The sequence below is a fragment of the Sus scrofa genome, chromosome 18, assembly GCF_000003025.6.
Source record: "Sus scrofa isolate TJ Tabasco breed Duroc chromosome 18, Sscrofa11.1, whole genome shotgun sequence".
Lineage (NCBI taxonomy): Eukaryota > Metazoa > Chordata > Mammalia > Artiodactyla > Suidae > Sus > Sus scrofa.
The window spans coordinates 5893680-5921248 of NC_010460.4; the positions used below are offsets into that span (position 1 = coordinate 5893680).

The 27569-nt window shown below is 48.6% G+C and overlaps 2 protein-coding genes across 8 annotated transcripts in view; one reads left to right on the top strand and one right to left on the bottom strand.

Annotated features, from left to right (window-relative positions):
- WDR86 (WD repeat domain 86) overlaps nt 1-7145 on the top strand; it is a 47726-nt gene extending 40581 nt beyond the window's left edge. For all 4 annotated transcript variants that reach the window (XM_021079223.1, XM_021079224.1, XM_021079227.1 and 1 more), the window contains one exon: nt 7056-7145. The gene's annotated coding sequence lies outside the window, so the exon portion shown is untranslated. The remainder of the gene's footprint in view (nt 1-7055) is intronic.
- The window catches only part of NUB1 (negative regulator of ubiquitin like proteins 1), a 29416-nt gene continuing 7733 nt past the window's right edge, over nt 5887-27569 (bottom strand). For all 4 annotated transcript variants that reach the window (XM_013990737.2, XM_021079220.1, XM_021079221.1 and 1 more), the window contains 12 exons: nt 26761-26819; nt 25661-25731; nt 22707-22889; nt 22136-22227; nt 19836-19942; nt 15130-15316; nt 14151-14258; nt 13271-13423; nt 9265-9411; nt 7994-8089; nt 7397-7577; nt 5887-7156 (listed from right to left, as the gene is read on the bottom strand). In XM_013990737.2, the coding sequence (XP_013846191.1) occupies nt 6978-7156; nt 7397-7577; nt 7994-8089; nt 9265-9411; nt 13271-13423; nt 14151-14258; nt 15130-15316; nt 19836-19942; nt 22136-22227; nt 22707-22889; nt 25661-25731; nt 26761-26819 (1563 nt within the window). In that variant the 3' untranslated portion in view covers nt 5887-6977. The remainder of the gene's footprint in view (nt 7157-7396; nt 7578-7993; nt 8090-9264; nt 9412-13270; nt 13424-14150; nt 14259-15129; nt 15317-19835; nt 19943-22135; nt 22228-22706; nt 22890-25660; nt 25732-26760; nt 26820-27569) is intronic.

Sequence of the window (27569 nt, forward strand, 5' to 3'; positions counted from 1 at the left end):
ATGTCCCCTGTATACCCAATTTGGTAAAAGTTTTTTTATTATGAATGGATGTTGAATTTTTTCTTTTTTCTTTTTTGGCCACCCTGAGATATACGGAGTTCCCAGGCCAGGGCTCAGATCTGAGCTGCAGTTGTGACCTTTGCCACAGCTGTGGCAACACTAGATCCTTTAATCCACTGTGCCAGACTGGGGAATGAACCTGTATCCTGGCTCTGCAGAGATGCCACTGATCCCATTGTGCCACAGCAGGATCTCCCAGATGTTGGATTTTGTCAGATGCTTTTTCTGTCTCTATTGAGGTGATCAAGTGCTTTTTGTCTTTCTTTTGTTGATGTGGGATATCACATTGATGTATTTTATTTTATTTTTATTTTTAGGGCTACATCCATGGCATATGGAAGTTCCCAGGCTAGGGGTCGAATCAGAGCTACAGCTGCTGGCCTACACCACAGCCATAGCAACTTGAGATCCAAGCTGCATCTGCAACCTACACCACAGTTCACCACAACACTGGACCCTTAATCCACTGAGTAAGGCCAGGGATCAAACCTGCAATCTCATGGGTACTAGTCAGATTCGTTTCCCCTGGGCCACAACAAGAATTCCTGGTTTCTATGTGGTGAACCATCCTAGAGAATTTGGGATGAATTCTACTTTGTCGTAGTTTATGATCTTTTTTATGTATTGTTGGATTCAGTTTGCTAGTATTTTGTTGAGAATTTTTGCACATACATTCATCAAATACATTGGCCTGTATCAAGGATTAAGCCTGTGCCTCTGCGGCAACCTGAGCTGCTGCAGTCACATTCTTAACCCACTGGACCATAGCAGGAACTCCTGTAGGAAGTTTTTAAATTACAGATTCTATTTCAGTTCTAGTGATCAGTCTGTTCAAATTATCTATTTTTTTCTTGGTTCAGTTTGGTGGGCTATGTGTTTCTATAAAGTTGTCTATTTTTGTCTAGGTTGTCAAATTTGTTGGCATATAATCATTCATAGTATTCTCTTATGGTTTTTTGTATTTCTGCAGTATCAGTTGATATTTCTCCTTTTTCATTTCTTTTTTTCTTAATGGCCACACCCATGGCATATGAAAGTTCCAGGGCCAGGGATTGAATCTGAGCTGCAGCTGCAACTTATGCCGAAGCCGCGGCAATCCTTTAACCCACCGAACCGGGCCAAGGATAAAACTGATGCCTCTGTAGTAACCCAAGCCACTGGAGTTGGATTCTTAACCCACTGCCCCATAGTGGGAACTCCGTGTGTGTGTGTGTGTGTGTGTGTGTGTGTGTGTGTGTGCACGCGCACGCGCTTTTTAAGGCTGCAGTTGTGGCATGTGAAAGTTCCCAGGCTAGGGATCAAATCAAAGCTGCATTTGCTGGCCTACACCACAGCCATAGCAAGGCAGGATCCTTATCCCTCTGAGCAAAGCCAGGGATGGAACCCACATCCTCATGGATCCTAGTCAGGTTCTTTAACCACTGAGCCATGAAGGGAATTCCAGAACTCCTTTTTCATTTCTTGTTTTGTTTGGATTTTCTCTCTTTTCTGCTAGGTGAACCTGGCCAGAGGTTTGTCAATTTTGTTTACCCTTTCAAAGAACCAGCTGTTGGTTTTACTGATTTTTTTTTCTGTTTTTTTTTTTTTTAAATCTCTGTTTCATTTATTTCCTCTCTGATCTTTTTTTTTTTTTTGTCTTTTGTTGTTGTTGTTATTGCTGTTGTTGTTGTTGTTGCTATTTCTTGGGCCGCTCCCACGGCATATGGAGGTTCCCAGGCTAGGGGTTGAATCGGAGCTGTAGCCACCGGCCTACGCCAGAGCCACAGCAATGCGGAATCCGAGCCGCGTCTGCAACCTACACCACAGCTCACGGCAACGCCGGATTGTTAACCCACTGAGCAAGGGCAGGGATCGAACCCGCAACCTCATGGTTCCTAGTCGGATTCGTTAACCACTGCGCCACGATGGGAACTCCTCCTCTCTGATCTTTATTTCCTCCTTCCTTATGCTGATTTAGGTTTTGTTTGTTCTTTTTCTAATTCTTTTGGGTGGCAGGTTAGGTTGTTTATTTGAGAGATTTTCTTTTTTTTTTTTTTTTTTTTTTTTTTGAGGAAGGCCTATATTGCTATGAATTTCCCTCTAAGAACTGCTTTTGTTGCATCCCATAGATTTTGTATGATTGTGATTTCATTGTCATTCATCTCAAGGCATTTATTTGGGGGAGGGGCAGGGCATTTGGAAATTCCCTGGCCAGGGATCAAACCTGTGCCACGACAGTGACCAGAGATACAGCAGTGACAATGCTGGATCCTTAACCTGCTGAGCCACACAGGATCCTATGACTCGAGGTTGTTTTAAATTTCCTTTGTAATTTCCTTGTTGACCCATTGTTTTTTTGTTTTGTTTTGTTTTGTTTTTGTTTTGTTTTTTTTGGTCTTTTTAGGGCTGCACCTGTGGCATATGGAAGTTCCCAGGCTAGGGGTTGAATTGGAGCCACAACTGCTGGCCTACACTACAGCCACAGCAACACAAGATGAGCCATGTCTACGATGTATACCACAGCTCACAGCAATGCCAGATCCTTAACCCACTGAGTGAGGCAAGGAATCAAACCTGTGTCCTTATGGATACTAGTAGGGTTCATTAATACTGACCCATGATGGGAACTCCTGACCCATTGATTTATTTTTTAGTAGCATGTTGTTTAGTCTCCATGTAATTGGTTTTTTCTTGTTTCTTTTTCTATGATTGATTTCTAGTTTTATGCTGTTGTGGTTAGAGGAAATGTTTGAGGAGTTTGCATCATGGCACAGTGGAAATGAATCCAACTAGGAACCATGAGGTTTTGGGTTTGATCCCTGGCATTGCTCAGTGGGTTAAGGATCTGGCTGTGCTGTGAGCTGTAGGTTGCAGATACAGCTCAGATCTGACATTGCTGTGGCAGTTGTAGTTCCAATTAGATCCCTAGCCTGTGAACCTCCATATGCCACAGGTGTGGCCCTTAAAAAAAAAAAAAAGAAAAAATGTTAGAAATAATTTTTATACTCTTAAATTTGTTGAGGCCTGTTTTGTTCCCTGGTATGTGGTCAATCCTAGAGAATGTTCCATGTACACTTGAAAAGAATGGGTATTCTGCTTTTTTTGGATCTAATGTCTTGAAGATATCAAATCTAACTATTCTTTTGTATCATTTAGAATTTGTTGTCTTACCGATTTTCTATCTGAACAATCTGTCCATTGATGTGAGTGCAATGTGAAAGTCTCCTACTATTATTGTAGTCCCATCAATATAACTCTTTATGTATTTTTGTAAGGTATTTCAGTGCTCCTATATTGGGTGGATATATGTTGACTAGTGTAATATGTAATAGTCTCTTTTTGTATTGATCCATTCATCATTATATAGTATCCTTTTTCTTTATAGCCTTTGTTTTAATGTCTATTTTGTCTAGAGTTCCCACCATGGCTCAGCAGAAACAAATCTGACTAGTATCCATGAGGATATGGGTTAGATCCCTGGTCTCGCTCAGTGGGTTAAGGATCAAGCATTGCTGTGAGCTGTGGTGTAGGTTGCAGATGCTGCTTGGATCTGGCATGGCTGTGGCCATGGCTGTGGCGTAGGCCAGCAGTTACAGCTCCAATTTAACTCCTAGCCTAGGAACCTCCATATGCCACTGGTATGACCCTAAAAAAAAAAAAAACAAAAAACAAAAAAAACCAGTCTATTTTGTCTGATATGAGTATTGCAACCCCTGCTTTCTCGTCATTTCCGTTTGTATGAAATCTTTCTCCATCCCTTTCAATCTATGCCTCCTTTGCCCTAAAGTGGGTCTCTTGTAGGCAGCACATTATAGACTCTTGTGTTTTTTTTGTTTTTTTGTTTTTTTGTTTTTTTTTTTTTGTCTTTTCGCTGTTTCTTTGGGCCACTCTCGCGGCATATGGAGGTTCCCAGGCTAGGGGTCGAATCGGAGCTGTAGCTGCCAGCCTTCGCCAGAGCCACAGCAACGCAGGATCCGAGGCCGCTTCCGCGACCTACACCACAGCTCATGGCAACGCCGGATCGTTAACCCACTGAGCAAGGGCAGGGAATGAACCTGCAACCTCATGGTTCCTAGTTGGATTCGTTAACCACTGCGCCACGACGGAAACTCCAGACTCTTGTTTTTTAATCCAATCTGCCACTCTGTGTCTTTTGAGTGAAGCATTTAGTTCATTGACATTTAAGGTGTTTATTGATAGATATTAATTGCTGTTTTAAACCTTGCTTTCCTGTTGATTTAATATTTCTTCTTTGTCCTTTTCATTTTTTTTTCTTTTTATGGCCACACCCATGGCATATGGAAGTTCCCAGTCCAGGGTTGGAATCAGAGCTGCAGCTACCAGCCTACACCACAGCCCCAGCAACCCTAGACCCAAGCCGCATCTGCAGCCTACACCACAGCTCACAGCAATGCTGGATCCTTAACCCACTGAGTGAGGCCAGGGATCAAACCTGCCTCCTGGGAGTTCCCGTCGTGGCGCAGTGGTTAACGAATCCGACTGGGAACCATGAGGTTGCGGGTTCGGTCCCTGCCCTTGCTCAGTGGGTTAACGATCCGGCGTTGCCGTGAGCTGTGGTGTAGGTTGCAGACGCGGCTCGGATCCCGTGTTGCTGTGGCTCTGGCGTAGGCCGGTGGCTACAGCTCCGTTTCAACCCCTAGCCTGGGAACCTCCATATGCCGAGGGAGCGGCCCAAGAAATAGCAACAACAATAACAACAGCAAAAAACAAAAAGAAAAAAAAAGAAAAAAGAAAAAAAACCTGCCTCCTCATGGATGCGAGTCATGTTCATTTCCACTGAGCCATGACAGGAACTCCCTCTCTTTAAATTTTGCCATTTTTTGTTATATGTCTAGCTGTAGGTCTCTTTGGGTTTATCTTGTTTGGAACCCTCTGTACTTCCTCTATCTGGATACCTATTTCTTTTTTTAGGTTTGGTAAGTTTTTAGCCATAATTTCTTCTAATACATTTTCAATCCATTTTTCTTTCTTCTCCTTCTGGGATCCTGATGATGCGTAGATTGGCTCGCTCTCTATTATCCAATAAGTGTCAGATTGCTTTCATTTTTTTTTTCATTTGGGTTTCTGTCTGCTGTTCTAATTGGGTGATTTGTATTATTCTATCTTCCTGATCACTTATTTGTTCTGCATTATTCTTTCCACTATTCATTGCTTTTAGTTCAGCTTTCATCTCTGCAAATTTTATTTTTCTTGGCTCCTCCTTATGGTATCTAGTTCCTTTTTACAGTAATCTGCATTTCTGTCAATAGCCTTTTTTAATTTCTTCAGTATTTGTATTATATCCTTTTTGAACTTAGTGTCTATTATACTAAAGAGGTCTGTTTTGTGGTTTGTTCCTTTAGGGGAATTCTCTTGGTCTGTGAGTGGTTCCTCTGCTTCTTCATTTTCCTTGTATTTCTCTCACTCTGTGGGTTTAGGAGAAACAGTTATCTAATGTAGTCTTGGAAGGCTGTTTACATGTGGGAACATCCCTGCGTAGCTGCTGGCCTGCGCCACAACCACAGCAATGCCAGATCCGAGCCATGTCTGCAACCTCCAGCACAGCTTGTAGCAACACCTTAACCCACTCTGCGGGGCCAGTGATCGAACCTGCATCCTCATGGATGTTAGTTGGGTTCTTACCCCACTGAGCCACAACGGGAACTCCAGGTCACCTTTTAGTAACAGACATCCATGCTGCTTTTCAGGGCACACCATTTAACCTCCGCAAAGAGATCAACGGAAGCAAATGTCTTGGGTCTAAACGAAGCTCTAGAACCACCCAGACACTTTCACACCAAAGTTTAGGAGTTTGAGTAACTTATGGCAAAGTTAGGCTGACAATTGTTGAATGTATTTTCCATCTTTTATTTTCATCTGTATCATCCATTTTAAAAGAATGACAAGAAAAGATTTCCACCCATCCAACCGGGACTGCTGTCCAAGCTTTATGTAAATGATTAGTGAAAAAGTTGAAGCGTTTTGGCCAGCCCCTTCACAGCAATGACGTGGACCCATTTGCCCTCGGTCACAGGAGCTTCCGGTGACTTCTGGAAGGGCAGGAAGAGTCCAGGCTGCTCCTGGCTGTGTCCTGGTGCTAGAGAGGGTTTTCATTTAATTCACCTTTACAGAGGAACGCAGGGTGCAGAGAGAATGGTTATTTGAGGCTAACTACCTAGCTTTAGAAATAGTCTTCTGTAATATACCAAAAACCCCCACAAAAACATGGAGAAAATATATCTCAATCTCTGACAGGTATCTCAGCAGCCGTGAGCTTAGTCTGACAGCACTGCATCTAATGTGCTAATTAAAAATAAATTGCTTTGGTTAGCCTTTAAGACCTTCCCATTTAATAAATCGTTTTATTTCTGTAAAGAAGTTTGAATACATATAAAATTCTGAATCTCAGCCTTGAATTTTAAGTGCCTGTATTACTAACCTAAGCACAAAACACTGACGTTTCAGGCTGAGGACATCGGGCCCAACTGGAATGGCTCCCGTGGCCGATGCCTCATCTTTAGGCCCAAAGCGCTTGGGATGGTTGAGGATCTAAAAAAGGACATTTTCGGGAGGGGGCAGAGCGGCATCGTGGGGAGGAGATGACCAGCAGCGGGTTCGGCGGGGCAAGGAGGGGACAGGTCCAGCTTGCCCTCCAGGAGCCCCTCCCTGGAGGCCACCCTCCTCTCCAGTCCTTCCTGTCTCTGGGAGTCGGGGGGCTGGGGAGGGGGAACAGCAGGGTCAGGCCAGGGGGCAGCTCATTTCCTAAGCGTGCGCCCCACCCCCGCGTCTCTCTCGTGTACCTCCCAGTTCCCTGCTGCCCCTCTTACATTGAGTAGGAAGCAAAATGGATAAAAAGAAAGAAAAAAAAGACCTGCATTACACGTGTCATATGATAGAATTTATAAGCAGAAACTGAAGTACTTATTTCTGTTCATCGCTTAGTTTTGCTTTGCTGCTGCCTTGATGTTTTCTACATAGGATAAGTACTCGGCAATAATAATTTCCTCATCTTCCAGAGTCGAGTCAAGATAGTCTTCTTCGTGTTCTGGAATATCTTCCAGAATCTCATTGACGGCCTCCGTCTCCATGTCTTCATCCGTCGAGGCGCTAGAGGTCCCTGCGCCAGAGAAGGTGAAAAGCCCCATCAGCCTTGGCTCCGCCTTCCCTGGCCCCCGGCCCGCAGCCTGCCTGCGCCCCCAACCCCCTGCCGCCTGGGCCCCCCCTACCCGCCCCCCCAATCCCCTGTGGGGCCCCCCCCTCGCCGCCTGGGCACCCCCCCCCCCCCCCGCCCCAGCCCCTTGCCTGCCGCCGGCGCCGACCGCTCTGCGCCATCGGACCTCAGCGACCGCAGACCCACCTGCGGAATCGGACGGGGACGTGGACGGCGTGGATGACGAACAGTCTTCGGCCGCGAGCTGCAGGTCGGGAGGGAGGCCGCCGCCGTTGTGAGCCAGGGTCTGCGCTGCCAGCTGGAGGTTCCCCCTGAACAGCCGCAGGGCCGCCTCTGCCGCCAGCGCGTCGAAGCCCATGTACACCAGCTGCGAGGACAGCGAGGCGGCGCTGCGACGGGCCCGGGGGGCAGCTGCTGCCCGCACCCCGGCCGCCGGGGAGAGGGAGCCGGGCACACCTGTCTGCGCGGGGACTCGCCTGGTCCCCATCCCTGCCCGCCCAGTGCCCGCGAGACCCGGGCAGAGCAAGGAGAAGGGGCCGTGGGGGAGGCGAGGGTGACATAAAGCGCCGTCGCCGCAGACGCCGGCCTGAGAGAAGAGCTGCCGGAGACCCGGGGCTGCTCAGCATCTCCTCTGAAGGCCAGGCTGCCCCTCGGCGTGCAGCTCACACCCGCGGCCCGGGGAGCCAAGGACGCGGCCCTGTCCCGCCACCAAGCTGTCCCCCCTGGCCAGCCCCCACTCCACAGGCTGTGCAGGCAGAGGGGACACACCGCACTTCCACTTACTTGGTCGATGTTTTCCTGAGAAGGACTTTCTTGGTGGCTGTTGGTTTCAGGATCGGAATCATTTAACCACCACAGCTGAGGGTTACTGATAAGAATCTAGAAACAGAGGATCACCCGTCACACATCACAACCAGCTGCTGAGTGGCGCCTGTGTATGTGATGTGGGGGCAGACCCGCCAGAGGACAGGCAGAGAAGGGTGGGGACATGGCGGTGACCCAGGCCCAGGGCGCTGCGGAAGCAGAGAAAAGGCTGGGGCTGGGGCAGCTGCTGCGGCCAAGGTCATGTCCAAGTTGAGGTCTGGAAGACGAACAAGACCATCCAGACACAAAGGTCGCCCGAGGGAGGAGGAACAGAGTCCCTAGAGCGGGCGGAGAAGGGCTCCAGGAGAGCAGAGGGTTTGCTGGAACTCAGCCTCTGGGGTGACAAGGTCCCAAAAGGCTGTGACCAGAATGCAGAGAGCTGGCTGCGTGCAGGCGGCCCAACGTAATGTCTCTTGGGAGGTGACCAGCTCTGGATTTCAAACGTCAAGGACACCAGAGTTCTCTGGACCCTTGACCTCTGAACTGTCGCATGACGCGTGATCTCATAAAAGCTCGTTGAGGAATTTCCCTTTTAACACTAAGTCCTTCTATATTGGTCAAATGTATTTATGTGCTATTTATATAATTAAAAGCCATTTTTGAGGCTCATCAGTCCCTCCACATACTCAGAATTTTTTGCTTTTTTTAATTTCTTCCAATCAAACTAGAAATTCACATGACACTTCTGTATTAAATTCAGTTGCCCCTGCACAACCTGAGGGTGGAGGCGCTAATCCTCATCTCGTGGGGAAATCCACACAGAACGGACTCGGGGTGCTCTGGACCCCCAGCTGCTCCGTGCCTGCAGCGCGAGCAGGTCTACATCGTACTCACCACCACTGGAAAACCGAGCCACAGCGGGAACCCCAGGGGATTTCTTTATAAAGCCCTTCACCAAGTGTACTACTGACTAAAATGATAGAGCTGGATACTCAAAGCATTTTAATTCAAAAAAGCATAACTTCAATCGAGTCAAAGTTAATTCAAAACAACTTCAATCACCTTTTCTTTCAAGCTACTGCGAAGCCCGTGGTGCAAGAGGAGCCCCGCCGCCAGCTCCGCCTCCCTGTGCACAGGTCCTGTGCATCTGGCTCCACAACTGGGTCGACCAACAAGGAGCTCGGGCCCTGAGACCCCGGCAGGCAGGCACGAGGCGGGGGTGCCGGCGGGAAGGGGCGGCGGGGCGTTACCTTGAGGGCCTCCTCCAGGTTGCCGGCGGCCTGGTGCAGCGCCTGCCTGGCCGCGTGAGCGGAGTAGCCCATCCCTTTCAGACAGTTGACGTTCTCCAGGCGGCGCCGCTTCTTCTCCTTTTCTTCCTTCCTGATCTGGGCCAGTTCCTTCGGGGAGACGGCACAGTCACCGAGGGGTGGCGGTGGAGAAGCAAGCCGGGCTCTGCAGGCCTCGTGGCCGCCGAGCCAAGTGGAAGCCAGGAGAGGCGCCCTTCTCTCCACCGGTCCCGCCCAGGCCGTCAGCGGCGTCAGGGCCCCGAGGGCAGAGACCCCTCCCCGTCACCACCACCACCACCAGGACAGGCTGTGGAGCCAGTGAGCACACCCGTGTGGCCCCGAGACGCAGATGCAGCTTCAGGGGGCCGGGGGTTGCGGGGGGAGCCTCCCAGCCTCCAGTGAGGCAGCGGGATCCTGCTGAAACGTGACTCTGGATGCGGGGCCCTGGACGGGGTGGGCACGGTCCGCACGGCGCCAGGGCCGCCGATCCCCCTCCACGCCTTCCAGTCTCCCAGGAGCAAGAACTGAGGGGCCGTCTAGGGCCTGCCGGCCCATTTAATTAAAACCCCCAGAATGTTCAAGGTCCAGGGACAAAGGCTGTCAAACCCCCATGGTTCTCGGCCCCAAGTCTCAGAGGCGCCTGTGTTGCTGCAGCAGTGAGTGAGGCTGCAGAAGCTGCAGTCTCTCCCCGCCCCCGCCCTCGGCAGGAAAATTCTGATTTGGTTTTGAAAACAAGTGTCATTTTAAAAGGATTTTCGCTGCTTAAGAAAAAACAAAAAACTAAAGTTCAAAAACCACTAATGGAATCCAACCTCCTCATCTTGCCAATGAGAAGACAGAAATCTCTCAGGACATTTAAGTGACCTGGTCAAGGTCATGGCCGACAGCGGGGCTGGGACGAGGGCTTCCGCCTCCTAGAGATGGCCAGTCCCCCCCAGGACAGGGAGCAGAGAGAGAAGAGCCTCCTCTTGGACGTACCTGCTGCCACGGCCGTGGCTCAGCCCAGGCCACAAGGGCCCCCTCAACACTTTACAGCAAGAAAACGGCCTCGGCTCCCGGAGAAGAACGGAATCCTCACCGAGGACCCCAACATCCCCGGAGGCAGTAGGACACGGCAGAGGGGACGATGCCCCAACCTCTCCAATTACGACCTCAGACCGTAATTTCCTGTTGACAGCACTGGAGACGCTACTGTGAGCAGCCTGGACAAAGGGTGGCACGGCGGCTCTGCCATCCCCCCTTCATCCGGCTCCTTGTCTGTCTGTGCCCCCAGCACGACCTACAACTGCCTGCCTCCTCGCGGCCTGTCTCCACCACTCCACCCCTGCAGCACAGGCTTCCTCATCTCACCCAGACCAAAACCCACAGAGACCCCTCCAGACCCAGTCTCGCGCTGGTCCTTGTGTCCCTATTCGGGGCTCCACCTCCTCCAGGCTGTCCTCTGGGCTGACCCTTACCTGCTCCACCACAAACCCACACAGGCCAGCAACCTCACTCTGTATCGCTCGAGCTCAGGCTTTTATACACACATACACCTCGTGTAAAAGACTCCACCCCACCCTGATTTCAATCTCAGCTTCTTCCGTGCATATTTCAAGAGGCTAAATAAGGGACACGAGGGACATGCAAGCAGAGAGGACGCTGCTGCCGGCCAGCCAGCAGCCATGGGGCTTGGGCATCATCTAACTCAGAGCCGACACAAAGTCAGCCTCAAATAACGCTTTCTCCTTAATTACGACTCAGTTATCTTGTAATCATGGAGATACACAAGATGAAACTCAAGTATGTTCTGATATTTCTCTTTATACCAGAAAGAATTACGCAAATAAACCAAAGAAATGACAAAGAGAATGACACTCAACTGTCTGTGGACACAGTGGAGAACTGGGTTCTAAACTCAGGGAGCTCAGCTGCATGGGCGTGTTGAGGGGTGAACACCTCTTAGGAACCGGCCACGCTGCCCCTCAGGGCCCCTCAACCCTTCAGCGCCGTAAGGGACCCCAGTTTCATTTGCCAGATGAGAAACTGTCCTGTACTCAGGGTCACGATGTACAAAAAAGACCAACTTCCTGCAATGACATGTTACCCTCCGCTCTGCAGGATCTGGGAGGAGCAGGTCCATGGAGCTCACGTCCTATGGGACACCCCAGCTGCCCCAAGGGTGTGGGCGGCCTACCAGCTCCCCGAGGAGGCCCTGACCAGCCTACGCTAAGGAGCCAGGCTTGCCACTCAGGTCTTGGCATAGTCCCCTGGCCACAGCAACTGGCCCAAGGATGGCCAATGAGTGGACGGCTCAGGAGTCTGAGGATGCTGGGACCCAGACCCTGCTCTTGGTGTGAGGGGGTGACACCACTAATACAGAGGAGGCTGAGAGACAGAAACCAGTGACGGGGCAAAGCTACTGAATCGGCTAACCTGACACCTAGCCTGCCTCTGGGCTCCTTAGAATTAGGCAGGCTGCTAAATTCTCCCCCAGCCCTTTTTACTGGGTGTTAAGCCCCTTTGAATCGGGCTTCTTGTTGCCTTCCTTCCACCAAAAGCATCCTAACTACACATTCACTGGCTGGAAGAGCCAGCAGGACCAACTGCACGATACACACTTTGTTTTTCTTTTATTTTCTCCAAGAGCTTACAGCTTAGTTCAGTAAATGCACATCTGATATGCCTCCACTGTTTTCTTCTTTTCTTTTTCCTTTTTTCTTTTTCTTTTCTTTTTTTTTTAATGGCTGCATCTGTGGCACATGGAAGTTCCCGGGCTAGGGAATGAATTGGAGCTGCATGTGTGACCGATGCCACAGCCATGGCAATCCCAGATCCTTAACCTACTGAGCGAGGCCAGGGATCGAACCCACATCTTCACAGACACTATATTAGGTTCTCAACACACTAAGCCACAATGGGAACTCTGCCTCCACTGCTTTAAAAAACATTTACTTTTGCGACTTACACAAAGTTAGGCAAGTGAAATGGTAACTTTTATCACTTTATAATAATATCTCTTGGCTCTTCAGAACCTTCTGTAAAACCTCACAATACTTTTCTCAGATGGGACATAGAAAGCCCAAGAGGAACTAGAGGCTTAGTTCAGGATTTACCACTCATTTGACCCATGACCCCAGAAAAGTCAACCTCTGAGCCCATTGTCATTTGTAAAACCAGCATATTAAATATGGTAACATTTCTTTCAACTCCAAAATTCTAGAGATTTTTTTTTACAGTACTTGTTTTAGGGCCATACCCACGGCATATGGAAGTTCCCAGTACAGTAGCTGAATTGGAGCTGCAGTCGCCGGCCTGCACCACAGCCACAGCAACACGGGATCCAAGCCGTGTCTGCGACCTACACCACAGCTCACAGCAACGCCAGATCCTTAGCCCACTGAGCGAGGCCAGAGCTCAAACCCCTGTCCTCATGGATGCTGGTCAGGTTCATTACTGCTGAGCTACGATGGAAACTCCTACTGTACTTTTTCTAAATGCTTTCAATGATTACAGATTTATGCCTCTGCTTTCATAGCATAAGGTCAATTGTTCCTACGACCCGACGCATGTTTCTAGGCAAGAACGACATCCTGAGCCATAACAATGGCCCGTGGAAAACACGGCCCCCCTTAAAATGGTTTCCAGAAATGCACTCAGGGCAAAAAGTGAGAGAGAGAGCGCGCACGAGCAGGCGCTGCTCAGATAAGTGTACTTGTGAGCCACCTGCCACCACAGCAAGAATGAACTAAGGGAACCACACTGTCTGAAAGCCGATGTACTTGAGAAAGACAAGGTTACCTCCTGACTCCCCAGTCTGAAGTGATACAGAGGCCCTTGTTAATGATACCTACTACAGAACTGTCTTTTTCTGTTCTTCCATGTCTGGGAGCTAAGGCCCTTTGGCAACAGGCTTGCTACTGTCTCAAGTTTCACACCTACTCCAAGGCACGGGCCTCGACCGAGCGCTGCCAAGACCATATGATGGTACCTCTCTGCGGTTGGTGATGTGGGCAGCTGCGTGGTCCACGTTCCCATCACAGGCCCTCAGGCCAAGCCGAGCCTCCTGAGCAGTAAATCCCAACTGCATCAAACTGTGAACTTTTGATGGATCGATATAGAGCTCTTTAAAGAGCTGGCGTGCCTAGAGAGAGGAAAAAATACACGAATCATGCAGTCATAGCAACATTCAAGCTTAACACAAAGCCAAAGCCTGAAGGAAACCGGATCGTACCCAGTGTGAATTAGGGTGTGTCAGATTTTAGATAAAAAAATGCTAATGTGACCCATTATCAACTAGTGCAAATGCACACAACAAAGCTCACGTGACCTATAAGCCCTGTAACATGAGAAAACAGGCTGCGTGCTGTGCCAGGGACTGGTATCCATGCTCTCCTCCCTTTCTGTGATAAAATCCCCTGGGTCTGAGCTGTGCACAGCTGGGTGTAGCCAGGTGGTGAGGTCCCAGCCAAGGACACGTAGTAGAAACGACAGGTGTACCCCTGGGGTCACCTCTCTGGGGCTCTCTCTTGCCCCCTCTGCTGGCTGGAAGAGGCACTGCCAGGAGACAAGGCAGTGGCACAGCAGCTGCTCCACTGCCGCGGCGCCTGGCCTCTGCAGCCAGATGAAAGAAATGGAAGCTTCTAGCCAATTCAAGTCACTGCCTTTTTGAGGTTTCCTTATTACAGCACTGAGCCTATGCTCTAACAAATAAACTGTGTTTATGGTACGTGTGAAAGACAGGAACTGGGAGAGAGGTGTGCCCCATTCCTCACAGGCCACACGCTATAGAGTTTATAAGATACTTACCTTCTGGGGACTAAAAAAAGCAGGTGAAAATGGTTCCTGCTTTGGAGCGTTCGTTCTCCTACCTTGTTGAGATAGTCACGAGCCTCTTCACCACGTCCGCTGTGATAATTTCGGATGCCTTGAAGCAAGTAAAGTCTTAAAAACAAGACTTTCTCTTTTCCGCAATTTCCCTAAAATTATTGGGGAGGGAAAAAGAGGCTGTAACTGCCTTCTTTCTCACTGCGGGCCTGTTAATACTCCACGGGGGCAAAAGAGCATCATGAAAACGTTCTTCTCTACTGCCAATGGCAGAAGTCAAGAGCCCAGGTACCCTGGCACCCCCCGTCCTGAACAGAACGGCCAAGACAGGGGCCCTTCCGGTTGGCAGGGAAGTGTACAAACACCTACACCAGCTTCCTGCCCTTCCATCTCAAGCTGCAGACCTATGGGAATCACCTGAGGAAAATTCTTTCAGAGCCTGGCTCTGGAGCTGTGACTCACCCATGTGAACTGTCCCTGTTCAAACTTTTTTTTTTTTTTTTTTTTGGTCCTTTCTTTTTAGGGCTGCACCCTCTGGATATGGAGGTTGCCAGGCTAGGGGTCCAATCGGAGCTGCAGCCACTGGCCTACACCACAGGCACAGCCAGGCGGGATGCAAGCTGTGTCTGCGACCTACACCAGAGCCTTAATCCACTGAGCGAGGCAGGGATGGAACCCGCAACCTCATGGTTCCTAGTGGGATTCGTTTCCACTGCGCCATGACGGGAATTCCAAACTGTCTGTTTTTTGCATTTACATCTCTCATTAGACTCTGTCTCGTTCCGGGGATCAAGGGGTCCATGGAGAGAAAACCGTGTTCCTCTGGGCTGAACACTGCCCAGACCCAAGTCCCAGGATGCCTCCCACAACGCTTAACGTTCCCCTTAAAATACCGCCTAAAAAGAGCATCCTGCAGGCTATTATCAAAAGGAAAACCTTTGGGCAGCAGCCTAATGCTTTAACAGGAACAAACGCAGAAGTCTAGAAATGAGCTCAATGGCTACATAAATCACAGCAACATACTTTTATGTGGACCAGTCTCTGATGATTTTCTCCATAACAATTTTTGAAGCATGTCTGGGCCAAGCTTAACTTTTTCTCTGCATCGTCCAGGCATTCCAGCTGTTCCAGGCGGAAGTAGCACCACACTATGTCCAGCTGGAGCACCGCGTAGTTGTCCACCGTATCCAGCAGCTCCGTGCAGCACTTGCTGCCAAAGACAAAAGGAACAACATCATGACAAGTAGCTTTCAAAAACCTTCTGTGGATTTCTGGAATTTTTTCCCAGTGTTTTGGTATATTTCCAAAGACGACTTGAAAACAGAGGTCCTGATGTTTACGAAGGGAACTGTATTTATAATCTGAATCCTTTCAATGGGTAAAAAAGCAGTTAGGGCTCAGGAACAGCAGCTTAACGTCATCTGCCCTGGAGCGGGGGTGGGGTGGGGGTGGGGGAGCGACAGACCCCTTGCTATGCTGGGCAAGAGGCCTGGCAGGACATGGAAATGGGGGCCACTGTGTCAGAAGCCCTCACAGACCACCCTGAAAAGCCCTGGTTTCCAGCCCTGCCTGCAAATGAGAATCTCTTGGATATGAGGAATTCTTTCCTTTTCCTTTTTTTTTTTTTAACTTATTTTCTTTTTAAAGAAAGACTGATGCTGGGACCCCACTAGATCAGTTACAACAGAAACCTCTGCAGGTGGGGCCTGGATGTGGCGTTTCTAAAATCTCCCGAGGTGATTCTTTTCATTGTTTTGGTGGTGCCCGTGGCATGCAGAAGTTGTCGGGTCAGGGAGAGGACCCTCGCCATGTCAGCAAGCTCAGTTGCAGCAGTGACAACACTGGAGCCCAACCTGCTGAGCCCCCAGGCCCAGGGCCTCTAATATACAGCCAAAACCAAGAGCCCAGGCTTTAAAGGCACCCCCCACCCCAAATCAGTAATTGTGAATGCCTCAATTGATACAAAGACTCCACTGGGGTGTTCCAGTCTGATCACAATCAAGTAGGAAAAACAATCCAGTAAAAGGCCAAGCTGAGTGCCTAGCGGATAGAGGGGCCGAGGTGCGGGCTAACGGCTACTTTGGAGCTGTGAGCTGTGGCAGCAGGCTGAACTCAGGTACGGAGAAAGGGAGAAGGCAGACAAGGCAGAGGTGGACATCACATCTATTTATCTGGGAGTTCCCGTCGTGGTGCAGTGGTTAATGAATCCGACTAGGAACCATGAGGTTGCGGGTTCGGTCCCTGCCCTTGCTCAGTGGGTTAACGATCCAGCGTTGCGTTGCCGCGAGCTGTGGTGTAGGTTGCAGACTCGGCTCGGATCCAACGTTGCTGTGGCTCTGGCGTAGGCCGATGGCTGCAACTCTGATTCAACCCCTAGCCTGGGAACCTCCATATGCCGCAGGAGCGGTCCAAGAAATAGCAAAAAGACAAAAAAAACAAAAAACAAAAAACTATTTATCTGGATTTGAGTGGTGATTGTCAGAAATGCCTACTGAGAATCTAGATCTCAAGTCTGAACCCTCTTCAAGAAGTAAAGCATCTGGAACCAGGCACTACAATTCACGGACTCTGAGGATCTTGTTTCACTGGTATTCTACTCAAATGAGACTGCTCTTGCACAAAACTACAAAATCTACGTGCCCTCAAGCTTCCCATCGTGCCCATCAAAGTCCGCCCAGAAAAAAGAAAAGCAAGCCCAGGAGAGATGTGATCTGGCCATTCACATGAAAGCAGAGTCTCCAAGCGGAGGGCCCACACCAGAATACCACCGGGGCGCCACCCACCGGAGCAGGATTTTCATGTTTACGTGCTGTCTCTCTGAAAATTTCTCTTCTCTGGGAATGCTCTGGACCACAGGCACTACACGGGCACACACAGAGCTGGACGAGCGGGCAGGGGTGCTTTCTCCGAATCCTCGGCTTAGCCGTGGCGGGAAAGGGAGAGCGTGGACCATGCCTCATCCTACTCGCCAGGTGGGGTTTCCTCATCTACCTCTAGACACCTGTTTCTGGGCCAGAAGACTCCCCTGCTGTTCACAGCAAAGTAGCAGATATTTTGCCACAATTTTCAGTTCTTACACATGTAAACAAGCTCTTTGTGTTCAACAAGCATCAGGCGCCAAGGGCAGAAACTGCCTTCTTTCATGCGTAAATGTTTGACAAATTGAGTATTTGCGCAGCTAAAACCAAAACACAAGCATAGGTCTCCTATTAAAGGGCTACATTTCATTCTTTTAGCTTCAAAAATAGCACTTTTTATTCAAGTATAGGCCTATAAAGGGGATCACAAAGTCATCTGTATGTAGTAATTTTGAAATTATTCGGACTACATTTGGACCTGATCATGTCACTCAGGAAAAAAAAATTAAAGCCTTGTATAAAATTGTGTCTTAAGAGTATACCTGTATTGCTGCTGCTTTTGGTAGTGTTAGCATTCAACGACAAATTTATTCAATAAATTTTTTTTTATGGCCACACCTGTGGCATGTGCAAGTTCCTGGGCCAGGGATCGAATCTGAGCCTCAGCTGTGGCAACACCAGATTTTTTAACGCACTGAGCTGGGCTGGGAGTCAGACCTGTGCCCCTGCAGTGATCCGAGCTGCTGCCGTCAGATTCTTAACGCACTGCACCATAGCAAGAACTCCATCAATAAATTTTCATGATAAAAACATTCATGAATATCAATGTACAACATTTATTTAAATATATTAAGCCTAGCTTTAAAAAAATTAAATCTCATTTGGGCTTGAATCGGTTATTAGCAGAAATTTATTAATATTTATGAATTCTGTCTAGCAATTAAGGACCTGGCACCTGGCACTGTCACTGCACCAGCTCGTGTCACTGCTGTGGTGGTGGGTTTGACCCCTGGCCTGGGAACTTCCCCATGCCATGGGCACGGCCAAAAAAAAAAGATGAACCATGTCTCAATAATTGCTGAAGCTAGATTATAGGAACTCATTGTATTAGTCTCTTTCTTTTATGTATGTCTGAAATCTTCTACAATAAAAAGTTAGAAACAACTATGGAAGATAATAAAAACCTTCCCTAGGAGTTCCCATCGTGGCACAGCGATAACGAATTGAACATCCATGAGGATGTGGGTTCAATCCCTGGCCTCACTTAGTGGGTTAAGGATCTAGCGTTGCTGTGGCTACGGTGTAGGCCGGAGGCTACAGCTCCGATTGGACCCCTGGCCTGGGAACCTCCATATGCTGCGGGTATGGCCCTAAAAAAGACAAAAAAAGAAATAAAAATAAACAAGTCCCTGAATTTTAAGAACCTAACTGATAGCTGAACTATTTGTAGCAGAAGAGAATAAAACTGACACTCAGAAAGAAGCAGAGAAGAAACCCAGAGAGTCACTAAGCCTCCATTCTGGTTACTTCTAGCTTTGTGCCAGTCTCCTAAATGTTTTGGACAATAAATCCCTTGTCTTGCTCAAGTTTAAGTAGTTCCACTTAACACTCAAAGGTGCTACCAATACTGCTGACAAACCATAAACACTTACATTTATCTTTTTTTTGGTCTTTTTTAGGACCCAGGCTGGGGTCAAATTGGAGCTGCAGCTGCAGGCCACACCACAGCCACAGCCAGGCAGGATCCGAGCTGTGTCTATGACCTACACCACAACTCACGGCAACGCCGGACCCTTAACCCACTGATCAGGGCCAGGGATCGAACCCTCATCCTCATGGATACTAGTTGGATTCGTTACTGCTGAGCCACAAGGGGAACTCCCTGAACTTCTCTTTTTGAAAGTGTACAGTACGTATGCGTTGGGAACTCCTCAAGCGGAAAAGAAAATAACACCAAAGTTGTTACCTTCTGACCATTTCAAATATCAAGTCCACTTTTCACGTTTCATCTGCCTGGAGTAGAGCCTCTCAGCACCGTTTCCCAGGAAGAGGAGCCGGGAGCCCTGGGGCAGCGCTGGCTGCTGCTCTCGGGGAGGAAATGTCCAGCCCGGACTGCCTTTGGGCACCAGAGAGCAGGGACCTCCAGGAGCACAGAATCAGGTCAAAGAGACACAGGACCACCTGCCAGCCCAGGACAGCCTACTGAAGCCCTGAGGTTTGAAGCGTATCACGTGGCTTAAAATCCATGAGCTCCTACTGACACTTTAAAGAGAAGAAAGGAAGGGAAACCTCACCGGGGATGTCCCCTTTGCAAGATGCCAGGGAAGCAACTCATTTATTCTGAAAACAAGAAAATAAGGAGAAAGAACCAAGCATTTTATTCTGTCTTTCTGTACAAATCATACCTCAGGAGAACCAAATGGCTGATGAGAAAAATATTCTTCAAATGAATTCCAGTAATTAATGGAGAGGGGTAAGTTCTCCCCACTTGGGAGCCCTGATGAAACAGCGGATTTGGGGAGCACTGCCAACATCTCCGCAAGACCCTTAGGTGAAGAGCTGACAGGGACTGAATGCGACGCCTCGGACAGGCCGACGACACGGCCCAAGAAACAGACGCGACATTCTACCTGCTTGCTATAAAAAAAATAAGCGCTCCTATTTACAAAATGCTTTACAAGGAGGAGAGATCCATTAGAAACATGATGGGAAGAAGCAGTTCAGAAGGCCGTCTGCCCCATAATGTTCTTTTCCAGTCACCTTTTCACTCCAGGAAGAAAGCCCAGGTCTGGGGGTTGGGGGTGGGGAGGGCACCGTGTGGCAGCACCAGGCTCCCTCGGACTGGCGTTCGCCAAGTAAGAAAGTGCCTACCAGAAATATTTGTCAGCGTCCAACAGAAATGGCAAGGCTATTCCGTATTCTTTTCGTTTCAGGAAAGCTCTGCCCTTCTCATGATATCCCATAGCTAACATAAGGGCCTAAGGGAAAAAAAAAAAAGGATTTTAAAAAATCATCACCTTAAATGATAAGAAAACAAATCGTGTTAAAAGTACACTAAGCCTAAAGAAATCAAATAATGTGAAAACAGACAACTCAAGATCACAACTAAATCTAAGAACCAAAATTAAGGAAAAGAGAAGTAAAGCTTCATTTCATTTAAACACTGAAACCAAGAGCTCGATTTAATGTGGCTGAAACAGTCTGTCTCTTAGTCTGCATCATTTTATTTTTTTCGTCTTTGTTGCCATTTCTTGGGCCACTCCCCCAGCATATGGAGGTTCCCAGGCTAGGGGTTGAATCAGAGCCGTGGCCGCTGGCCTACACCAGAGCCACAGCAACAAGGGATCCAAGCTGCATCTGCAACCTACACCACAGCTCACGGCAATGCCGGATCCTTAGCCCACTGAGCAAGGCCAGGGATCAAACCGGCAAACTCGTGGTTCCTAGTTGGATTCCTTAATCACTGAGCCACGATGCAGGGAACTCCCTGAATCAGTGTATTTTAGTACCTGCTGATCCAGGTCTATTTCTAATATCCTGTAAGACTAAACACATAAAAAAATAGCCAGTAATGACAGTATCCTTTTTATTTATTTACTTATTTCTTTTTCTTCTTTTTAGGGCCGCACCTGCGGCATATGGAAGGTCCCAGGCTGGAGGCTGAATTGGAGCTGCAGGTGCCAGCCTACACCACAGCCACAGCAACGCCAGATCCAAGCCACATCTATGAGCTACACTGCAATGTGCAGCAATGCTGGATCCTTAACCCACTGAGCGAGGCCAGGGATCAAACCCACATCCTCATGGACACTATGCCGGCTTCTTAACCCGACAGGCCACAATAGTAACTTCCTGTATCCTTTTTAAAAAGAGCATTTATTCCACTTTCTATTCTGAATCAGGGTTTTTTCTGGAGTACTTCTAAAACGATTTTTTAAAGGTGATACAAATTTCCTTAAAGTTCATTAATATTTTTATTTTTTTATTTTTTTTATTTTTTATTTTTTTTGTCTTTTTGCTATTTCTTGGGCCGCTCCCTCGGCATATGGAGGTTCCCAGGCTAGGGGTCCAATCGGAGCTGTAGCCAACGGCCTACGCCAGAGCCACAGCAACGCGAGATCCGAGCCGCGTCTGCAACCTACACCACAGCTCACGGCAACGCCGGATCGTTAACCCACTGAGCAAGTGCAGGGACCGAACCCGCAACCTCATGGTTCCTAGTCGGATTCGTTAACCACTGCGCCACGACGGGAACTCCTCATTAATATTTTTAGATTTGAATTTTTATATAATTTGATTTCATAAAAATTTTCCAAAAAGATCTAAGTATCAATAATTTAAACTAAGAATATAATATCTGCAGTGGGCCAACAACTGCCATTAAAAATAATCAATTCAATGAGAGTTACAAAGTTCTCTTATTAAAACTTAACTTTAATCCTTAATTTTAAACATAATTCATAAAGTGAAACCTACTCAAAAGTGTCCCTTAACTTTAAAGGCCAAAAAATTAAAATCAACTTGACCCACAGTCATTAGAGCTTTTCACATAAGAAGCTACTGGACTCCAGCTCAGAGACTGATCTCACAGGCCAGGGTGCAGATGCTGCTAGAAACCCCCCCGGATATGCTCACAAGTAAAACCACTTCCCACTTATTCCAAATTAGAGAACAGGGCTGTGGGGAGACAGGGAAGAGACAGCAGAATCATGTCATTCTTCCCCCAACCACACAGCCCCCCAGCTCCTGTTCTGATCCATCCCTGAGGGGATGTGACCCCCAAGTAAAAGCAACCACACCGGGACTTCCCGGGTGGCCTCGGGGTTAAGGATCCAGCATGGTCACTGCTGTGGCGCAGGCTCCACCCCTGGCCCAGGAGTTTTCACATGTTTTGGGGGTGGTGGCCAAAACACCACCACCACCAAAACCACCACTGCCACAGGAAGCCACTGCTCCAGGACAGTGAGGTCCTGCCGTGCTATGCTCCTGGCTCTGTGACTCACAGGGCCGGCGGCCAGACGCTCACCGTACAGTTATTCGCCGTTTATGAGGTGGAATCAGAGACCTGCTTCAAATCCCAGATATGACATTCCAACATAAGACACACAGAGAACCATCCCCATTCTGAGAGCAAATCACAGAACAAGCCAGAAACGTCATACAGCGCTTACTTTTCTCTCTGACGGAGGGATTCTGATGGACCTGCCCGTCTGGTTGGCTATGTCTAGATACGGTGTGGTTTCTGGATCCACCACCATCTCAGCTGCAACAAAACCCAAAGGACCTCCATTAACGCGACGTGAAAAGGCAGTGACGGGGACATAAAAAATGGGAGACTGTTGAAGAAAAGCCGACAAGAAATGGGATACGCTGCCCACCGCCACCACCCAGCCCCCGGCTAACATGTGTGATTTGCTGCCACCTTTAAGCACCTGAATGAGAGGAGCTCCTTTCATGGCTCAGCAGTCGGCGAACCTGACTAGGATCCATGAGGACGTGGGTTCAATCCCTGCCCTTGCTCAGTGGGTTAAGGATCCGGCGTTGCCGTGAGCTGGGGTGTAGGTCGCAGACATGGCTCGGATCTGGCGTGGCTGTGGCTGCGGTGTAGGCCGGCAGCTGTAGCTCCGATTAGACCCCTAGCCTGGGAACCTCCATATGCCGTGGGAACGGCCCTAAAAAGCATAAAAAAAAAAAAAAAAAAAAAGCATTTGAACGAGGTGAGAAGCCTGAAGCTCTGTGTACCTCTCTCTGCCAGTATCTCCAGTCCTCTCTTCGTCCTCTGAATTCTCTTTTCTTTCTGTTTGGCTTCATTCTGCTCTTCCTCTTCCACCTGGGAGTTTTTTCTCGCATCCTCTTCAGACTGCTTTAATTCGAGCACCATAGCCTTTACATTGTGTGTCACTCCCTGTTCCGCAAGTGTTTCCTCTGCAAAACACATGGTATAAAAAGAGACATTCAATGCACGGGTAACAGCCATTCTCTATGTGAAATGGGATGGGTAAGCAGCGTCAGTGCTTGCAAACCACCATGCCACACAGTTGGTAAGACTCTTTAAATCTGGTTAACTATGTTATCGTCAAGCACTGGTTATGACAGTGAAAAGGAGCGAAATGAATGCCTTTCAATTTTTTTTCTTTCTTCTTCTTTTTTTTTTTTTTTTTTTTTGTCTTTTCTAAGGCCGCATCCACAGTATATGGAGGTTCCCAGACTAGGGATCTAATCAGAGCTGTAGCTGCCAGCCTACACCACAGCCACAGCAACTCAGGATCCGAGCCACATCTGCAACCTACACCGCAGCTCACGGCAACGCTGGATCCTTAACCCACTTAGAAGAGGCCAGGGATCGAACCCGCAAGCTCATGGTTCCTAGTCGGATTCGTTAACCACTGAGCCACAACGGGAACTCCCTAGTTTTCTTTATTTTCATCCTAAGATCAAATCAAAGCAATCACTGTTTGAGACTCTACTAGAGAGAGCTCTGTGCTAGGCAACCTAAGAGGGAACTGAGACAGGACTGTGTGGGAACTCTCCCACCCGCTAGCCGAGGAGACAGTGAGCCAGCTCAGCAAGGGGCTAGAGGCCAGCGTGCGGGAGTGCAGGAGCGCACTGGCAGAGGTAACTTATTGACGTGGGTAAAAACAAACCCCTTGAGATCCATCCCTTTTTAACTCTGTGGCCCAGAGTAAACCACTTATCTTCCAAGACCCATGTCCTCATACGTAAAATGGAAATAAAGACAGAGGTAAAGGTTAGTGAAACAGAATGAGAGAATATTAACAAAATCAAAAGCTGGCTCTATGAAAAAATTAATCAAATATACAAACCTAACAAAAATTAGGTCAAAGATGCAAATGAACAAAAAGGGTGATTACAGACTGCAAACATTACAAAGTAACAAGATAACATTATGAATTATAAACACAGATTTGAACACATTTCTGGAAAACCTGAGTTGGACACACATATGTGTATTTTTGTTTTGTTTTGTTTTTTTTCTTAGAAACTTGACAACCATTCTAACATTTAATTTGGAAAAATAAAGAGCCAATGGCCAAGACACCTTGATAAAGAAAAGCCAAGACGAGGGACTCATCTTAATAGATTTGAAAATACAACAAAGCCACCATAATAAAAACAAACAAACAAAGAACCCTGGGGTTCCGGCTCAGGAATAAACCTTCCAGGCAAATGTAAGAAAAAGAAAGTACAGAAACACAGCCCTAATAAGGGGACACCAAAAATCGGTGTGGAAAGAGCGTGTTTAGTAGGATATTGGAAGAAAAATAAAGCTGGATCCTAGCTTTTACATATAGAGGGGAGCTCTGAACAGGTTAAAGACATACAAGAAAAATGGAGAACACTAGCAGTGTGGCCCTGGAGTTGGAGAAAGAACTTTTTTTTTTTTTTTTTTTTGGCCACAACCAGTGGCAGATGGAAGGATCAAATCTGAAATGCAGCTGTGACCTACACCTCAGCTACAGCAACACCAGATCCTTAACCCACTGTGCCAGGCTGGGGACTGAACCCATGCCCTTGCAGAGACAAAGCTGGATCCCTAAACTGCTGTGCCACAGCAGAAACTCCCAGAAAGAACTTCTTAAAACAAAACAATGAAGGAGAGCACAAAGAGAAGCAACACAGCCGGGAGACGGCAGAGGGGGGAAAGGCCACCTCTGACTTCTCAAACAGATAAGGGGAAGTGCCCGGGGTGAGGCTGGAAAGCTAGACGAGGGCTAGGCTGTGAGGGCTGCATGACCTCAGGCTGGGATGTGACCTGATTCTCTCTGGGCCACAGGGACCTACTGGAAACCCAACAGAACACAGCGCCTGCCTGAACTGCTGCAACAGCTGACTGGGCTCCACTCACTGGAGTCCACTCACAACTTCTTTAAATCCAACCCCCCACTGCGGCCAAAGTGATCTTCAAAACACAGATGTGACTGTGCGTCAGTCCCCAGCGACAGTGGCGTCCCACCTCTCTAGAGAGACACTCTAACACGAAAAAGCCCCAAGTCCAGGGTTTCTCAGCAGCACCACTGCCCTCGTGGGCAGCGCATCTCTTTGTGGTGGGGGCTCTTCTGTGCCTCGGATGGTGTCCACCGGCGCCCCGGCCTCCTCCTGTTACCGGTCAGGAGCCCAACTTCCCCCGGCTCCCTGCCACCAAGTCATGACCAGCAAAAATCTCTCCAGAAATTGTCAAATGCCCCCTGGGAGGCAAAATCGTCCTGGGGTAGGCACACCGCCATAACCTTTAGGAGGTGGCCTCTGCCTGGCCCGCCGGCCTGAAAAAGCGCGACCCTGCACTCACCTGCTGCTCAGCAATGCTGACCTTTCTGGGCCTCGCGTCCACCTGGGGCTGCTCTGTCTGGAGCACTCTGCCCCACAGCCTCCCCACTGCCCTCGCTCAGCTTGAGCTCCTCTCCCGCAGGGAGAGTTTTCTGGAAACCGTCTTACCTCCGGCACACCTAGACTCCCATTCTACAACATTTCATCAGACTTTGTACTGAGCATCTTTGGAAAAACTGCTTTCTGCTTTACATGCTAATTTTAATAAACTCTAAACTAACAGGCTTGGGATTATATGTGCAACAAAGCCACCGAACATTTTTCCATAATCAGAGTAAGGGAAAAAAGATACAAAAGTCATTGCTACATGACCTTGATTTAAAAATTCTGCATACTTTGCCATAACATACCTAGTTGAAGTTGTTTCTTATTTATGACAATTTTGATATAATTTTCTTGAAATCCAAAGGTTTCAGCTATTCTGTAAAATAAACCAGAAAATGATGGGTAACCAAATTTGTTATTTATTATCCACTAAACAGCTTTTAATCATGATGGCCATTTTATGTGCTTTTCTCAGAACCACCCACTATTCCAATTTGCTGACTCACAGACGCTATATCCGGTAAGGCCAGCTTACTAGACGGTCATCTGAAACCGTCAGAGACAATGTCCTTTTGTAAACTATCCGTGTTACTGCTCAGTTCCTAGGGGAGTGGAGACCCCCTGTGCTGTGTATCTGTTTGAACAGGAGGGCCCCGGCTGCCGCCTGGGGAAAGGCCGGCCTCTCCACCTTCCATGGTCTCCTCGGAGGAGCCCGTGAGTGAGAGGCAGGTTGTTCCACAGAATCTTCTGCTCCCTGCGTGTTGAATGAATGGTGCTTCCTGAATCCACCCCTAACTGCCCCGATGTAGACCAAGGAAGAAAGTGAGAAAAATGAGCTTAAGAAACATGGGCTGGCTAGCCGTGGATGTAGTCAAAACACTTAGCATTTAAAAATATACAGGCAGATGAAATAACTGGTCAGGTCTCAAAAGCTGGATTTTCACTCGTCTGTGACAGGCAGATTTTTGTTTGTCTGTCTGTTTTTACACGTGGGCCAACAGCCTGAAACTGGCTGAAATACTTCCCTGACCATCACAGCAAGCTATTAGTGCATAAGGAATAAAATCCAAAACTCACCATCTGGCCAGCATCAGGCTGTTTCCGATTTATCTGTATCACTCATTCCTTGACTCAAACATGCATCGAGCACATGCAGCGGAGCCCCCCAAGCTCACGTTATTTATACAGGAAGTGAAGCGGCCCCCGCTGCAGGGCTTGAGCTCTCACTTTGTCCTTCACTGCCAGCGGAGCCTGAGTAAGTCCTTCAGCCTCAAAGCCTCGGTCTTCCCTTCCCTACAGCGACGGTGACCATACCCGCCCTGCCTCTCAGAGGATGGCCCGAGGACCGGCCGCGGGGTGTAAAGGCGCGAGAGCACCTGGGGGGCAAGGGCACGCAGCTACTTACTTAGACCTCAGCTCTCTGCCCGAGATGTGCAGTCGAGTCTCCAACGAGTTCTTCCTGTCCTGTTGAAGAGAGAGACAGACAGAGCGCGCTTAAGTGTGTCTCCTGGGGAAGCTGTTACTCTGCCTAAAACCGGAAAGGTGGCTATCAGGCGATGCACACACTCAGGTCTCTGGTTAAGGACTAAAAGGATGCATGCCCAGCAGCAGAGAAGCTCCAGATCTGGCCCTGTGACCGGGAGATCCTCCAGGGGGCAGCATTGTGGCACCACAGGCAGGGATTCAGCCTGGGGGGATGTCAGCCCGGGGCTGGGGTGGTCAGCTGTCTACTGCAGGGAGCTGACCTCTGCTCCCCAAGGACCCCCCTCCTCCAACGGCGCACACCAGGGTGAGCGCGAGACACTCTTCACCGCACCCACTGACAGGGTAGCAGCAGACGCACTTCTGGAACCTTCCCTCCTCCCACGGCTGCACTTAAGCGGAAAACAGGGAGTCAACCACGTGCACCTGTGAGACCACGTGAGCCTTCTGCTCGGATTCCATACTCACCAGTAGCGGACTGGGGGTCTGGTTCCCAGGTGCTTACACTAGCAGAGGGGAGTCCTTTAAATTCTGAGATAGATCCATAGCTAATTCTCTTTTTCTCATAAAGTTCTGTATTTTTCCTAGACACTTTTAACAGCTCTACAGCGATGTCACTCACACAACTTCAAGTTCCTTGTGTAAAGTGGGAGAGTCAGGGGTCTCTAGTATCTTCACAGAGTTGTACCACCATCACCATAACCAAGTTTCTGGCCCTTTTCACCACCTCCT